At 41.8% G+C, this 17,119-nt stretch overlaps 1 protein-coding gene across 1 annotated transcript; it reads left to right on the forward strand.

Moving 5' to 3' along the window:
* The first annotated feature begins 629 nt into the window (after positions 1-629).
* On the forward strand, positions 630-9,609 carry LOC136429735 (phosphatidylserine synthase 2-like). The gene is made up of 13 exons (XM_066419687.1): positions 630-758; positions 1,245-1,468; positions 2,140-2,241; positions 2,665-2,747; positions 3,000-3,067; positions 3,751-3,885; positions 4,234-4,284; positions 4,960-5,073; positions 5,768-5,845; positions 6,538-6,678; positions 7,248-7,393; positions 8,040-8,222; positions 8,746-9,609. The coding sequence occupies exons 2-13, from the start codon at positions 1,257-1,259 to the stop codon at positions 8,747-8,749; spliced, it is 1,317 nt and encodes a 438-aa protein (XP_066275784.1). The 5' UTR covers positions 630-758; positions 1,245-1,256; the 3' UTR covers positions 8,750-9,609.
* The last annotated feature ends 7,510 nt before the right edge of the window (positions 9,610-17,119 follow it).

Here is a 17,119-nt window from a genome sequence, read left to right on the forward strand (position 1 = left end):
GAATGATATCTAACGTTATATCGACTATCTTTAATATCTATTTCAAATGTCTCTTTGGACAACATCCATATGGAGTATTTATTTTAAATATAAGATGATTAATTGAAAATGATAAAGTGAAAAAAATATAACATTCTATCTATTTCAAATACAACCATATCTAACGTTACATCGACTATCTATTTCGATCTATTTTGTGCAATATCTAGATCAAATTTCTATTACAAATATAACATCATATATTCAAAATAATCGATATTAGGGGTTCAATCGAGGAAAACCTTTTTTTCTACAGTTTTTTTGGCGTCAACACCATTCGCCGGATCGTATGAAAATAAAGGCACACGACTTTCACAAGAGGATGCGACTCATACAATTATGTTTGTCTGCTAGTATCCAGCTGCGTATACAGACTAACTACCGAAAATCATTTAAAAAGGATCTTTTTTTAGTTGCACACGGCATTTTAAATGTATGATTTGATTTGTAAACAATAGCAGTGTTTCGTAGTTTTCGTGAATCGTATGTCTTCGGACTCGGAAAAAAAGCGCGAAATTCAAAGTTGACCTTAAAGAATGCTGCGCAGAACGAATGCGCGTAGAGGCCGGTGGTTCGACCGGTTTTTGTTTACGTTAGCCGGTCATGGGTCGTTTCGACATAATTCAAAAGATTCCGATTTAACAACTTATGAGTAGCATTGTTACAAGCACCTAAGATGACTGCTAAAGTATCATTTTTGCCTAGTGAATGGTAGAGAGGTGAGTGTTGAGCTGGTTTTCACTTGCGTATACATACTAAATGCTACAAACAAGCCTTGTCGTGTAGATATATATGGCCTGCTCCCCTCTAGACCTAGTGACCCAAAACCCGGCCTGGCTTCAAATCCGGGGTCCCATGACCTTTCTCCTTGACGGTGTGCCCTTAAGAAAGGCACCTCACCTCTCTCGGGTGAAAATGAGTACCTAGCTTCACCTCGAGCAAATGAAAGAAGCCACCACACTTATCGAAAAAAGAAGTGGTGTGAGTAGATCAAATATATCAGTCCGGAAGGGAAATGTACTAGTATGTAGGTTGCACTGTTTAGTACAAACCTGGTGTGTTACGCCATGGGCGGTTTACCGGGTATGCAGTACAACAAAATGACTTTTATACATTAGAAATAAGCCGGGTCCATAAGGCAGTTTGCGCTGAATAAAATGAATGGCACAGATACAAACCTTGATTCTTGAACTCTTATCCTACAGGTTCCCTTGGAAATGTGTGAAACGTCGAACACTGCGAAAATGCACCGTGACGGTAGGTCTGATCAGTCGGGGCAGGTGGGCCATAGACCCCGCCGCGAAGCAAGCAGTGGTGCGGTGCCATCAGATGACGACGACCCGCTACCATTGGAATTTCTATTGAAGAAGAAACTAGAGTGGAGTCAAGGCAATGTGGTTGATGGGAACGGAAGGACCACGTACTTTCGGTGAGGTTCTTTCATTAAGGAATTTTGGTGTTTCTTAAAAACAGGACTGGCATCTTAATCTTCCAATCAAGGCCAAGCGAAAGCCTCTATACGCAACAAAAAGAGTACAGGTGTTTTATGGGGTTTGGTCCATATCTTTGCTGTATTTCTGTTCTCCGACACAATATTCCATACGAGTAATTGTGTTCTTAAAAAACACAAGCTCACAGAAAAAGAAGCTTTAATTTTAGTCGTATAGAGTGGAATACATGCAATTTCAGAATATAAGTGTTATTGATAAGATGACCATTCTCCAACCAGAGGTTTCGGCCGAGAGGGCTTGGGGTGGTCGAAGCGTTGAAAATCGCCGCTACTCCCAGTCCTCTCGACCGAGACCTCTGACTGGAGAAAGAAAATGACCTACTCGCTTTCTCCGTCCCTCCCTTAGGAGTTTTGACCTTATTTATTTTTCTAAATTTTTTTAGTCAAAATATTAAAACTGTACATAAATCACCATCCAGCAAATCAAATCAAGACATCATAGAGTATAACATAGAGTGTTCCATTTACCACAGTGTTTCTCTCGTCTTCCCCTCCTTGTCGTGATGACATATTCTACTTGGTGGAATGAATTAACGTACTTAAGGAATGTTTGAAAATTTAAATTTGACTTGCCTCTGTTATGACCTTAGGCGAAGTTATATCGTTCCACTCCTACTAGTGCTGGTGTGTTTGCTGGTCTACATCGCACCGTTTGAACAGACAGCAACAAATGACAAACACAATGTCAGAAGGTACGTTACAAACCTATATGATGTATTCTATCCGTGCATCCTGTAGAGTCCTGATCCTAAACGTTAACGTTCATAAGCATTGTGCCCATGTGATTAGTGTGGTTGTTTCGTCCTATTCCTATCTGATATTACTCAAGGCAAATAAAGATGTCAAATTTGAAAATTACCGTTAGCATCTAAAAATAAAGCTAATTATATGCAAAGACGGGGGCGATATAAACTTCCTGGGACTTTTGATCGATTGCATGACGTCACGCACACGTACAGTGACGTGTTCTATTGTGATTGGTCATTCGAAGCTGACGAAGACTGTGTGCAGTACGGGCAGCCCAAAATTCGGAAGGACTTTGTCGGAGAGTCTGTTGTTTTATAACTCAGTATGATTTAGACGTTCACTGTACATAACAGCTTCTAACTTTGTAGGTACGTTGGCATTTTTGTGATGATGTTTCTGGCTTCTGCTGCACCCTTCGCGCCTGCTGGACCATTCAAGTGGCCACATCCGGGTAAGGGGAGTTTTTCTCAATTGCCCTTTCATTATACACCTATACGTGATGATATTTTCGTTTCCGATTGTTCATCGTTTAGATTAAAGAAATGTTGAGATTGATTTTGCAAAATTCAACTTTAGAAAAGTGAAAATTCGATATCCGTTACAGACTGTTAATTTTTGCACTTGGTACAATGTACGTGTCACATTGTCTTTTTTTCAATTTTCACTAGAATGTCAGTTTGCTTTTGTATTCTTCTTACCGCAGTTTTCTGGAGACTGTTGACGTGTGTGGCTGTCGTGTATCAGATGGGACTAGCCTTTCTGTTATTTCAGGTGAGTCTACATCTACATCTACATTTTGATGCCCCAAATAGCCCCTTCAGGGCTCGGGCTAAGGCGGGCAGGCCTCCAGCTTGGCACGGAACGACTCAACGGTGGGAGCCGTCGCAACCGTGCCAGGCAGGGTTTAACGTGTTTGAATGCTTACACATGTGAAAGTTTAAAGTTTAATCAGAAATAGCAGAAGCTAGTTTACGGTTTGAGGTGCGCACATGCGGTGTGATTTTATTTATTTATTTTGTCTATTTATTGTCAAATGCTACAATACATTACACCGACTCTCAAGGCAGCGTAGCTGATATTGGAGAGTCGGCAGTTATGGACAGACAGATACATAGGCAATATAATTTACACAACACTAGTTTAAATACAATGCTACTATCAATCAATAAAAACAGCATTACAATCCAATTTAACGTCGTTTAGTCATTTGATCAAATGCATAAGTACATTATTGTATACATAAGATGAAATAGATAATAAGTGCGTTTGGAGGTCAGTGTGATACATTGTGTGTCATATGTCAAAGTTCAAAGTTGAAGGGCCCAGGCAGTACATAATGTGATACATTTTAACTCAGATCTTTCGATTTTGGTTGCCATAGCGACCAAGTAGCCGTCTGCCACATTTCCAAGAGCTTCGATTCTGAACAGATTTTTTCTCTCGTTGTTCCACAGACAGCAAACGATAGCAGGCAGGTATTGAAGTACCTGGACGAATCGCTAGGGGAGCCTCTAACTAGAAAGTCGTACGGCGAAAACTGCACGTTTTGGGATGCCGAACACCCGGAGCGAGTGATGCAGAAACTCTGGGTAAACCTGACGCCATTGTTGCACGTATCAATGTTACAAATGATGAGATATTGGAGAGTCCTTTTTCGCAACCAGTTAATCTCACCTGCTGACATTTTACTGGTTGTGAAAAAAGAATCTCCAATATCCTGTTTTAGCATCATCATCTTTCGTCGGGATTTACTCCAAACTGATGACATCATTTTCGGATGTTACATATGATGTTTGTACAATTTTGTTCTGCGTGTAATTGCGTATGTTTCTCTCGAACATTTGGGTATGTCCAGCTTTTGAGTGTTAAAAATCCGTTTTCATAATGTCATTGACTAACACAGGTGTATTTACTAACATTTCATTGTGTTTTTCTAGGCAGAATGTGACATATATTGGGCTTCGCACCTCCTGGGATTTTATCTAAATGTGAGTATCCAAGTTAGCCAAAATCAATCATTACAATCAGATACATGTACAACTGCGCAATTAGAATTTAGGAAACTTCATTGTTTAGAGTTAATTTATTCATGCTTTTACAGACGATTTTTGATAATGACTATGTTCAAACCACAATCGTTCTTGATTTACAACTGACAATTAAATGGATTTGGAAAATGTTCCAAATTTTACTTTACTGCATTTCATTCTTGAAGGGACAAATTTGGGGTATAAATGATTTTTTAGTACAAATGATATTTGAGTATGAATAATGTTTGGGTATAAATAACTTTGGGGTGTGAATGATTTTGGGGTGTGAATAATTTTGGAATGTGAATAATTTTGGGGTGTGAATGTTTTGGGTGTGTGAATGATTTGGGGATAATGATAACTTTGGAGTGTGAATAATTCTGAGGTGTGAATGATTTTGGGATATTGATAATTTTGGGGTGTGAATAATTTGGGATATTAATAATTTGTGGTTATTGATAATTTTGGAGTGTGCATAATTCTGGGGTGTGAGTAATTTTGGGATCATAATTTTGGAGTGTGCATAATTCTTGAGTGTGTGTAATTTTGGGATATTAATAATTTCGGGGTGTGAATGTTTTGGGGGTATGAATAGTTTGGTTGTTAACTATTAGGTTTAATTTCATCCGTAAGGCGTTGGCACTCCGGGACTACTGGCTGACCCACGTGATGAGCGTGATGTTCGAACTGATAGAGTACAGCCTGGAGCACCAGATCCCCGTGTTCGAGGAGTGCTGGTGGGACCACGTGAGTAGAAGTGCCGTTCATTGGCTCCCTCTCTGTCTGTCAGTCTCCCTCTCTCTTTCTCTCTCTCTATCTCTCTCCCTCATCTCCCTCATCTCCCGTTTCCCTCTCCCTCATTTCTTTTGGCAAGTGTAATCTCTCTCTCTATATATATATATCTTCAACATACACAGAACATACACACACCCACAACTTGGCTTCTCTGCCGTTCGGTGGCTGACTGTAAAAAAACGCCTGGCTGCCAGAAAATGCTACGACCTTCCACATACTCCCAACATCTGCTGGGATGCCCATGGTGTCGTCTGGTGTCTCTACCCTGTCATGTACTGTTTTGACTGTTATATACTGAGTTGATATACGTGTTGTTACCTTCAACAACTTTTGATTTGAATTTAATTTATGTTCATTTACCACTTGTTTTCTTTAAATTTAAATTGATTTGAATCAATGTACCAGGTGTGTCCCTTTTGTGTTGCCACTATATTATGTTCATATTATTTTGTGTTACTCGTTACTGCTATTATTGTGATTTATTTCTGAATATTATCATTTATTACTGTACCTCTACCAATACTCATATGTCAGGTTTATGTATCCAACTGGTTTAATATAAGTCCGTATGGGCTGGGCGACTTTATTGAGTCGCATGACACGAAAATAAAACATTCATTCATTCATTTATTCTTGCTTTTCCCAGTGGATTCTTGACGCCGCCCTGTGCAACGGTCTCGGTATCTGGTGCGGTATGAAGACGCTGGAGTATCTGGACATGAGGGTGAGTTTGTGCCCCCCCCCCCTCTCACTGGACCCGCGGCACGCTGGCGGCGTCGTTGCGTCCTAAACTGGATTTGTGTTACCCTTGACTTTATAATGGGAATATCATTCAAAACGTACAAGTATGGCCAAAAAGACAACAAAACACACAAAGCTTAAAAAGATTCGTTTTTTGTCGATGAATTTCTTTGAGTGCTTTGTCAATTTGATCGGCCGCAGCGACGCCGCCAGCGTGCCGCAGGTCCAGTGAAAGGGGGGCTTTAGTTGCTAGGTTCATCTACATGTATATAGGAAATAGCCTAGACAGCGGTCGGTCGTAGGGATCGAAATTTGGCCTGTCCATTGCAAGCTCGCGTTGTAGGCAGCAAGGCACTCCTCATTGTGCGGCCTGCGACAGAGTCTATCTCGTAGAAAAGGAAGCCCGTGTTGAAAATTGAATGGTCAAAAGTACGTAAGCTTGTTTGGTGTTAAAGATAAAGAGCATGGTCTGTTTCAGGATCTGTGAAGCCGGTATAACCGCCTTTGACGAATTCGGCGTAGCACGCCAGCTTTCCAAGCACGCGACGCGAGAGCAACTGGTTGCATTACACCGAACGACCTGTCATGTACACCTAACCTTTGCATATCTAACTGACTTGTATAATCCCAGGATTCAAGAAATGATACAACATGGCATTTTCCTTTTCCCTGCAGCTGTACAATTGGCGCGGCCTATGGAAAGTTCCGGTTTATTCTAGCAAGAGAGAGACGAGAGCGGGGCAGTCAAGGCCTCACGACTGGAGTCGTACTCGGCGCTTTAAACGATGCCTGGTTGTCTTACTATACATCGCAAGTGTAAGTTTGTATAACAATGCATGACACCACCGGCACCGTGCCCCCCGCACACACACACACACACACACACACACACACACACACACACACACACACGCGCGCGCACAAACAGTCCAGCAAAGCTTTTGTCATACTTTGCAACCGAAAATATACAAGTTTTGATTTTATACTTGAGAGTTGAGACTTAAGTCCATTGAAAAGACATAGAGTGCAACCAACCCTACTTCAGCCTGGTTTCATATGAGGTATATCTTGCGACACCATCGTACTTGTTTGTCTACTTGATTCGAAGCGTACTTCTTGAGGCGAAGCTTTTTCAGCCGTTAATAGAGCGAATCTGCATTAGCTTCGCTTTATGGCTTGCTTGATGGTCAAGCACCCCAGGTCACCCTTACTGTTCTCGACAAGTGTTCTGGTTCTTTTACGTGCAGAGGTTTGGGGCTTACGCCTGAAGCGCCCTCATACACGGGCTGTACGTCACCATCCAAAATGACGAAAGCAGTTTCTTCTTCACAACATGTCCGAGAGCTCTAGTTCATATCGCTAACTAACTTCTCTCCCCCCGTTAGCTTCTCATTATGGAGCTGAACGCGTTCTACCTGAAGTCCGTCCTGTGGATTCCCATTTCCCACTCGCTGCAGTTGGCGCGGCTGGTGCTGTACCTCATAGGGGGCGCTGCAGTGTCGCGGCAGGTCTACCAGTACTTGGACGACCCGTGAGTTCAGTTTCCTCACTCTCTGAGCAGATGTTCGGGGGCACGGCTGGTCCCCAACCCCGAATTTGGACATTTAGTTAGCGCTTGCGCATTACCACCCTCCTGTTGCCAAGGGAAAGTCACATTTGTAGGTAATATATGTGGCTATCATGTCTGATATGGGAAGTGTTCGAACAAATTTGAGGCTTGCCACTTTTAATTCATCTCGGTAAATAAGGTACTATCAATTTTTTTCCTCTAACTCATTTTGAAATTTAGTCTGCCTTTACTATTGTTTGGGTTTATTGTCTGCATAAGGCAAAGAGCTTGAGTGCAGCACGCGCTACAACTTCTTCGTCCATGTTTCCGTTTTAACATGCTATACGTCGTGAGCTTACATATTCATTTGCTTCCCACCTGCTGCACGTGTTCTAGAAAAGCCATCATCCGTTTAACTGTCAATATATATGCCTACAGTCATACAGTCACAGCACATTCTGGAAGCATTACGTTAACTTTCTTTTTATAAGGATGTTTTATCCATGGTTAAGTTTAATGTAGGCTTTATGTGGTATAATGTTACGTATTTATGTATTTGTTGAGGCGACTGATTCAAATAGATAAAAAAATCATCAAATTCTAAAAATGTTTTTGTTTTTTTAAACAGGAACTGTAAGAGCCTCGGTCCGTGGACGTTAATGGCGTTTCTACTGGTGATCACGGAGCTGGCGATCATCGTGAGGTTCGGCCGGGATCTGCTGCTGATCCCGTTCCCGGATCACATCCTGATCTCCTGGATCGCGGGATTCCTCGCTCTGACGTCATGGCTAGTGTGGAGGTTTTTCATCAGGTAGTTTGACGGGTACTGTAATAGACCGATCCCGAAGCCACGCCCCCTGTTCTATTTCGAACACCTCCGTCAAAAAGAGGGCTTGACGGAGGTGTTCGAAATAGAACAGGGGGTTCTATATGTTCGATATGTGTTTGGAAAATTATTTGCTGACACTGATATGTGCTTTTGGGTAAAACAACCAGGATCATCCAAACCCACATGTACAAATTATCATTATGTATTCAGGGTACAAGAAACGTTACTGTATTGGCATAGAATCATCCAACGCCATAAGTTATCATAATGTCTTCTGGGTACAAAAACGTTACTTTATTGGCATAGGATCATCCAACGCCATAAGCTAACTATCATAATGTCTTCAGGGTACAAAAAAAGTTACTTTATTGGCATAGGATCATCCAACGCCACAAGTCATTGTAATGTCTTCAAATTAACTTGAAATATAGGTACATTGATGCCTTCGATCTTAGATTTCTCCTCTCATGTTTGTTGCCTACATGATGATAATTTTTCGCTTCAGATGATCCTGATGAACACTGACATCTAGCTGATCAGCGATGTCAAGTTACACATACCTAAAGGAAACTAGAAGTAGCCTGAAATCCAAACCTATTATAGCTCCCGAGTCTCCTCTCCGCTTAAGTCCCTGACACACTTATGCGAATATACAAGCCCGCATGGGTTGCGTATTTTAAACATGTTTTTGGTTTCGGTTAAGTTTGCAGCCGAATAAGTGATTTCTTAGGTTCGGTCACTAGGCTGCACAACGGTGGGTCAAAGTAGAAAACAACTTTTCCCCCGCAAACCTTACTTAAACCAAAAAAATTCAATGCGCAACTCACGCGCACTCGAATATACGCACAAGTGTGACAGGTTTGGATTCCAGGCTACACTAGAAGAGGAAATCGCCTACTGGACGAAATATGATGCCATGTTTGATGATATTTTCCCTATTATCTCATAATGTGCCTGATGTATGCCCATACATTTGAGGATCTGAATCGCCAGTTGTCTTCATTTAGCAATACACGTAAAACTTTATTTCTTTGTTTGTTTTCGTATCGAGCACATGTTGTAATCAGATTAATGTTTGTTAGAATGACAAGTCATATATCCGAAAATCAATCCTAATTCCTCTACGCTTATAGACAAAGAAAATACTATTCTTCTTTTAACTTCCAAAAACCCACAAATGGTAGAAAAGGTGGGACATTACGTCTTCCATTGCTTACAAAAGAGAAGTCAAACCCTTCACTAGTTATAGACAATTACGTTTGTATAATCAAGTTTAGCCGCTTTCGTACCTATTTTGTAACCTGTTCTTTTATGTATGTTATTTGCAATTAGCCTTCGGGCAAGAATTTGCAATAAACTCATTACTGTATCAGTTGTGCTTTGTTTTCATATCAATCTGGACAAAACTCGCTCAAGATAGTTCAAAAAGGGACAATGTACGGATAAAATCGAGTTTGGATGTGCAAAATTGTACAAAAAAATTTAATCTTTGTCATACTTCCAATGTCTTATCTGATCAAAGGAATAAAACTGATCCAGATCATATGCATGTTTTCCATTTCACACAAAATGGAACCAGGGAAACTTTGAAAAGAAAAAAAAAATCATACAATGTATCACTGAAACCTCGGAATCCTGTTTTAAAGAGATATTTGATGTACCCAATTCAACCGGAGTGACTTCCCTTGTTCACCTTTAATATCTGTGTGATCAATGGAATAAATTACGTGATCCACATCCTGTGCAGAGCTTTGCCGACATAAGGGATCATAATGGTTTTGACGACGGAAAATCTGCTTGGATATTATCAACAAGTGCCTCTGATAAACACTTATAAACACCTGACCATCCATTGCACGACCTGGTGCCTGCTCAAAGACACTCTGCCACAGGAAGAACACTAAGGAACAGTCACAACATCACTGTTCCCTATGCCAGAACCAAGAGACTGCAACGATCCTTCTTGCATTGCGCCATCAGACTGTACAGTGATTAAAATTTTCTCACAATGTAAAATGGTGAGAAAAAAAGGACTTTTAAGTAATTTAGATGCTGAACCAATAGATAAATCAGTTTAAAAAAAACTAATTTATCTATTGGTTCAGCATGTACATTGTTTTTTCATGCCAGGCTTGCCCAACTATAGTGAAAGCTATTTCTAAAGGCTAACCCTGGGGAAAAAAACATGATAGGACTTACAGTACTTACATTGCTGAGTCAAACTTATAATTTGATGACTAGAATGATAGAATGATAGAAAAAAACAACGAATGTTATGAAAAGAATGTCCGGTCTGGCCCGGGATTAACCTCTGTAGTTAGCTCACGGGGCTGGCCATTGCCCTGAAAGTTTGACTGGATGTTTGCTGATTCCTGTCAGTAAGACGTTTCAATGCACTATGACAATTCCCTTTACTTAATGTAATATTTTCAACTGGTGGACGTACCAACTAATAATCTTGCCCGGACTAATGCTTCGGTCCCATTTCCAATCCGGGGCCCGGCCGGATTGTTTCCAAAAACGAAAAATATAAAATGCATATCAAGAAAATACACAATAAATGGTTAGGAATACTTTTTGTAGGTTTTGTGTCTTAAGTTGTCTTTTATATCACACTTTTCGTTCCAACAGGCTGCCCGACCGGGCCCCGGATTGGAAATGTGACCAAAGCATAAGGTTGCTCTCTCACTCCAGGCGTCACGGTCTGCCATTAGTTGGTCTAGGTCTTCAGACCTAACCCCTACATCCCCAGCAACTAATTAGTATCTAATACCAGCTCAGAAAAAGGACAAGAAATAGCCATGCCTTTAAGTATCAGACTTTTCAACCTAGGATTGATGTGTTTGAAAATTCGTACCTTCCTAGAACGATCGTAGAATAGAACTCGTTACAACCAAGTACAGTGGAAGCATCCTCATTAGATAGCTTTAAACAATGCATGCAGTTAGATATGCGAAGGTTAGACGTGACAGGTCGTTCGTAATATAACCAGTTGCTGCCGCGCCGCGTGCTTGCGAAGCTGGTGTGTTACGCCGAATGGCGGTTATACCGGCTATATAGAAATACAGATGCCATGCGAAAAGGACGAATCCAGTTTGTGGGCGGGACCACTATTGTCATAAAGGGCACTCCTGGCCTAGTGTAATGAAGACCTGACCAGTTAGACAATGTAAATGTCACTGACAAGTGCACAATTGTGATGGCGGCGCAAATAGTGTTAAAGTAATGCTTGAGCAATCAAACTTCCATTTCCTTCGACATGTTCTAAAACAAAAGTGCACTATCTAAAACACCCACCCCGCGCCCCCTACCACCCCTGTAGCCAAATAGGCCACTCCTGAGAGGTATCCGCAGCTAGAATAACTCTGGCAGCTCAGATCACACGGTCTCTTTTGACCCTTGTGTTCCGAAGAGAAAGGAACGACAACGAAGCTCTCAGGTAAGGATTTAACATCGAGTCAACCACTTTTAGAATCGTTTCTACTAAAGGTTCTGAATTTGTGGTGCTTATCTTACCTATACCATTTCCTTTAAAGATGGTGTCGTTTTGCCATTTGGTACACATTTGTCTTCTTTTTGGTCAAGTTTGATTATCTTGTTATACTTGGGGGTGTAGCGGCTTACTTAGACTTAGACTTAGATCCTCCCGTGCCAAGTGGCACATCGGGCCCGGCAGCAAGCTTCCTCCATTCAGTGCGGTTTTGGGCCAGGACTTCTGCTCCTTTCAGGGTAATGCCCAGTTGGTCAAGGTCCTTCTGTAGCACGTGTCTCCATGTGAGTTTGGTCTTCCCCTTTTTCTTTTCCCTTTGTCGGGCTTCCATGTTAGCGCTGTTTTTGCGTGTCGTTCCACAGGCATTCTAAACAAATGACCTGTGTCCAAGTACAAGTATCCAAGTGTATTTGACTCATCTGTCCGCGATGGTGGTACTAAGGGGTTTGGTCCCACTCCTGTTGTAAACTTCTTCATTTTGTAATTCTATCTTTATAAGTTATGTTTTCATAATGTATATCTTTCTGAGACACCGCTGTTGGAATGCATCAAGTTTTCTTTTCATTTTTCCTGTGATTTTCCACGTCTCACGGGCATAAAGAGCCGTGGGAGTACTACAGATAGAAGTAGCTTAACGTGTAACCGTGTAGCTGCGCACGGTGGCTTTAATAAATGCAGTTTTGAGATACAGAGGATTGAATATAACAAACATGGCATTCTCTCTGCGAGCTATTTCGGCAAGATGGTTTAGCTGAAGTTTAGAAACGATTAAAATGGATCTCTCAGTATATATATATGTGTGTGGGACATATTGTTTCTGGATAGTCCAAAGCAAGAGGATTGCTCTATACTGTTGCCTGTATAACGAATGGCCGGAGATGGCTATAGATGGCACTGAGTTGACCTTTACCCCTAATATCTTAGGATAGCACTTTTCTCCGTTTTTGGCAAGGGTTTGCCTCGCATTTTTGACAAAAGTTAACAGTCCTAGGTCTTGTGACGATCACCAGAAGTATTCTCAGCATAAAGTACCGTGGGAATGTTTGGATTTTGATACGTGTTTCTTCTGCGGAAGAATGGTGTTTATTTTGCCGTATTTCTCCACTTAACATACGAGGAGTGATCAATAAGTCATCGGTCTCACCCAAAAATGAGGTGCAGAACTCACATTTCGGGGTATAATTATGTAATATGATGTATTTTAGAAATATCCACCAAATTTCAAATTATTGTGGTCATTACTTTCCAGTCGATGTCTATCTAAAAATCAGTAGGTAAGTGGCGAGAAAAAAAAGGTTGAACTGTGATCACAACTGTGTGGGTGGAGTTTCTCATGCCATGAATGGCCATAAAATCTTCGAAGACATTATCGAAATGTTTCTTAAACATTTCCTTCTTAATTCAACTAAAAAAAGTGGATATCTGAATTCTAGCAGAGCACCTTATTTCTCGGGTGAGGCCGAGGACTTGATCTCGTATGTGAAGAGTTGACATACTTGTAGAATTCTTAAACTTCGCAGGGGCCGAGTTTGTTTGTTTGTTTGTTTGTTTGTTTGTTTGTGCCTTTATTTGTACTCGAAAAAACGCTCTAATCGGCCATCTAGGCCGCTTTTCATAGAGGTCGAGATGAGGGCTTTCAAGGGGTCAACATAACAATAAATAACTAAATGCTTGGTCAACCAAAGTGACTCAAAATTATATCCATAATACAAAGAATAGATAAATAATGAATAAACAATAATAAGAAACAAAAATAATAACAAATAAGTCATTCTGTCCATAACCGTTCGTTCAGTTACTGTGGCGATAGTCTTTTGAAGGTTGAAAGAGAGGTTACTGCCCTAGCTTCCTGCGGTAGCGAGTTCCAGACAAGTGAACCAGGTAGGCTAGGGACCTCCTGTATACTTCTCTCAGGGGCATGGGTACCACAAGGAGGTCTGAAGCACTTAGTCTGGTGCTCCTGATGGCTCTGTCCCTGCAGTAAGTGAACATTCGGCCCAGTTTCATCCCAGCATAGCATATATATATATATATAAGGGACTGGCCAAAATCGACCGCTATGGACAGGTGGCCGCTCTACAGAAACGGTTGATTGACCACGAGCTATAAGTGGCACATGTTTTTTGTACCCACTGAGAAACAATTATTCACATACATGTACAGTCAAACTTGGTCTGCCGACCACTTCCACAACCCGATTTTTCCACAAGCATATTAAGTCCAAGTCGATCCATCGATCCGGCCCCAATCCGGAACACATGCGACCAAAATGTGTTAAAAAAACTTTGCCTTCCTAAACATACCTGGATCTCCTCAAGATTTGATGTCCAAAGAGGTTTTTTGGTGGAAGGCATGATGTTCGGCACGTTTTTGTGATAATAGATCAACTGGAGTTGGTTGAAAACCCTTTTCAAAGCTAGAATACTGACACACTCCCACTAGTACGAAATTGGACACCGCGTAATTAATTAGGTCATCTGTCACCGACCTACGTGCCGGGATGCCAGACCGTACTTACAAGGTATAGAGTGTCAGGCGGGCGGTCCCCAGGGTTTGCGCGGACGGATTGCAGAAATTCCTGTAGAATTCTGGGAATTCTTGCAAATCGGGCGTAAAGTATACTATCAAGCTCGCTCCTAAAGCTTCGCTAAAAATGAATAGCACAGACCAAAATCTTGATTCTTGAAATCTTATCCAACAGGTTCCCTTGGTAACGTGTGAAGCGTCCAGAACAACAGAAATGCACCGTGTCGGTAGGTCCGATCAGTCGGGACGGGTGGGGCACAACCCCCGCCGAGGGACAAACAGAGATGCGGTGCCATCAGACAACGACGACCCGCTACCATTCGAATTTCTTTTGAGGAAGAAACTGGAGTGGCGTCAGGACAATAAAGTGGTAGATGGGGATGGAAGAATCAAGTACTTTCGGTGAGATTCTTTCACATCTTGAGAAATTTTGATGTTTCTTAAAAATAGGACGAGCAGCTTGATTGGAAAGTGAAGTTATTCAATGTTGTTGTTGTTGTTGTTGTTGCTGTTCATAATGTAGCGCCTAGTGGCAAATAGACCCCTTTCCAAATACCGCGGCCATTTTGAATCCAGGCCGAGCGCACGTGGTTCGAGGGCGGGAAAAGTCAACACCCGGTAAGACCAAGCCAGCGGTAAGGCGTCCCCAATAGAAACCAGCGTTGAGTCATCTTCGGCGGCGAGATGTTCTCCTTCTCGGTGAAATCCATCCATATATTTGCATGGCACAAGTAGATGATATTGTTGTGGACACTTGGACTCGATATCGGCCAGTAAAATTGTGAATTTCTGCTCCTTTTCCACAGTTCCTGCCGGGATGTTGAACGCGCGCTACAGTGATCGAATGCTTATATGTTTACACCGCGTGCTTGTAGTTTCCCTAATAATGTTAGCTTAAGTCGAGAAAAATCCCACAAAACAAACACTTTTCGGGCTGGGATCCTTGTAGCTAAGTTTAGGTATGACTCTTGAGCCTTTTGGTTGTCGTGACAATGCCAACATCATCTTGAAATTACATTAGTTTGAGGGAGGGCCGTGTTTTCTGTGCAGCGTTACATCGACTTCGCTCAGCAATATCTGACATTTCCGAGGAATTTAATCCCACAAAAAAGACATTAAGATATAGGCTTGAGTTCAATGTCCTTTTGGGTACAAATTTGGCAGCATTCCGGCGGCTTTTAGACGATCTTTTCGGATTCCAAGAATTTAGTCTTGCGGACTCCAAGTACGTGAGTGAAGGTGCGTTTTCCACTTTATCTGACGTTTCTTTAAATCATTTTGCGCGGCAATATTTCAGATATCTGTTGACCGGATGGAACCCAAAAAACGTTAGATAATATTGACTTGAGGAGGGAAGGACCTCAGGCCGATATTTTTCCTTTTTTTTGTGGGGTTTCATCCTGTGGAAATCGAAAATATTTCCGCGAAAAGTGATGTAATGAAACGCTACAAAGAAAACACGCCCCCTGCTTCACTCACGAACTTCATCAAAATAATCTTGGCACTAAAATATCGTCAAAGTCAAAGGAGCCACCGAAGTTTCGTCAAATTTCTATACTCGCAAAGCCCTCAAGCCTATATTTTCACGTTTTTGTAATATCATCCGACGGAAATTAAGATATTACGGCGCAAAGTGAAAACACTCCATCTTCACTCACGTACTTTAGGTTTTGATATTTCAGAAAACTCGTCAAAAGAAGCCGCTGAAATTCTGCTAAATTCCTAACAAGAATTAGACTCTACCAGTCTCCACGGGTTGCTGGGAAAATAGTAGCAATTGGCCAAATAGAGTCAAATGTATGAAGGGGGTCGGCTATGGAGATGGGGTCCAATATTGCAACCCTCCATGGCCAAAGTCCCCCGGCAAATGATCTCCCCGTAGCCGGCGCGGTTAGTCTGGTAGAGACTAAACAAAAATGACCTTAAGCTCAAGCCTACACGTCTTTCTTTGTGGGATTGCATTCAGCGGAAATGTCAAATATCGCCATGCGGGGCGATGTAACAAGAAAGAAAGGAAAAGTTAGACAGAAAAGAAAGAAAGGCTAGACAGAACACACGACCCCCTCTCAACGCGTGTTTTCCCAGGCGAAGTTGGCATGGACCAAAATTACGGTCACAACCGGTAAAATTCTGTATATGTCTATCTAAGTAGCTATAAGGATCCCAGCCCGAAAAGTGTATGTTTTGTGGGATTTTTCTCGACTTTAGCTAACGTTATTAGGGAAACTACAAGCACGCGGTGTAAACATATTAGCATTCGATCACCGTAGCGCGCGTTCAACATCCCGGCAGGAACTGTGGAAAAGGAGCAGAAATTCACAATTTTACTGGCCGATATCGAGTCCAAGAGTCCACTACAATATCATCTACTTGTGCCATGCAAATATATGGATGGATTTCACCGAGGAGGAGAACATCTCGCCGCCGAAGATGACTCAACGCTGGTTTCTATTGGGGACGCCTTACCGCTGGCTTGGTCTTACCGGGTGTTGACTTTTCCCGCCCTCGAACCACGTGCGCTCGGCCTGGATTCAAAATGGCCGCGGTATTTGGAAAGGGGTCTATTGGTCAGCAAGTTTCCTTCCTGTTTCAGAAACAGGGTATATTCTATAGGGAGGGGTTCCTAACTCTTCCTTTTTAAACGCGCTCGAGGCACCTCCTCCAACACGAAACCCCGTTTTACGTCCCTTCCTAAAGACGGCAGCCCCAACGTTAACCTGCTACTAGTTGAGCTACATGGACAGCCATAATGTGAAGTCAGTCATAGGCTTCATCTCATAATCAGCTTATAATGCTCCTGTTTGCGAAATTCCTGTTTATTTACATTCATGATTATCCAACCTGAGTTGATACTTATGTTCAT

This window comes from Branchiostoma lanceolatum, chromosome 3, assembly GCF_035083965.1.
Source record: "Branchiostoma lanceolatum isolate klBraLanc5 chromosome 3, klBraLanc5.hap2, whole genome shotgun sequence".
NCBI classification, from domain to species: Eukaryota; Metazoa; Chordata; class Leptocardii; order Amphioxiformes; family Branchiostomatidae; genus Branchiostoma; species Branchiostoma lanceolatum.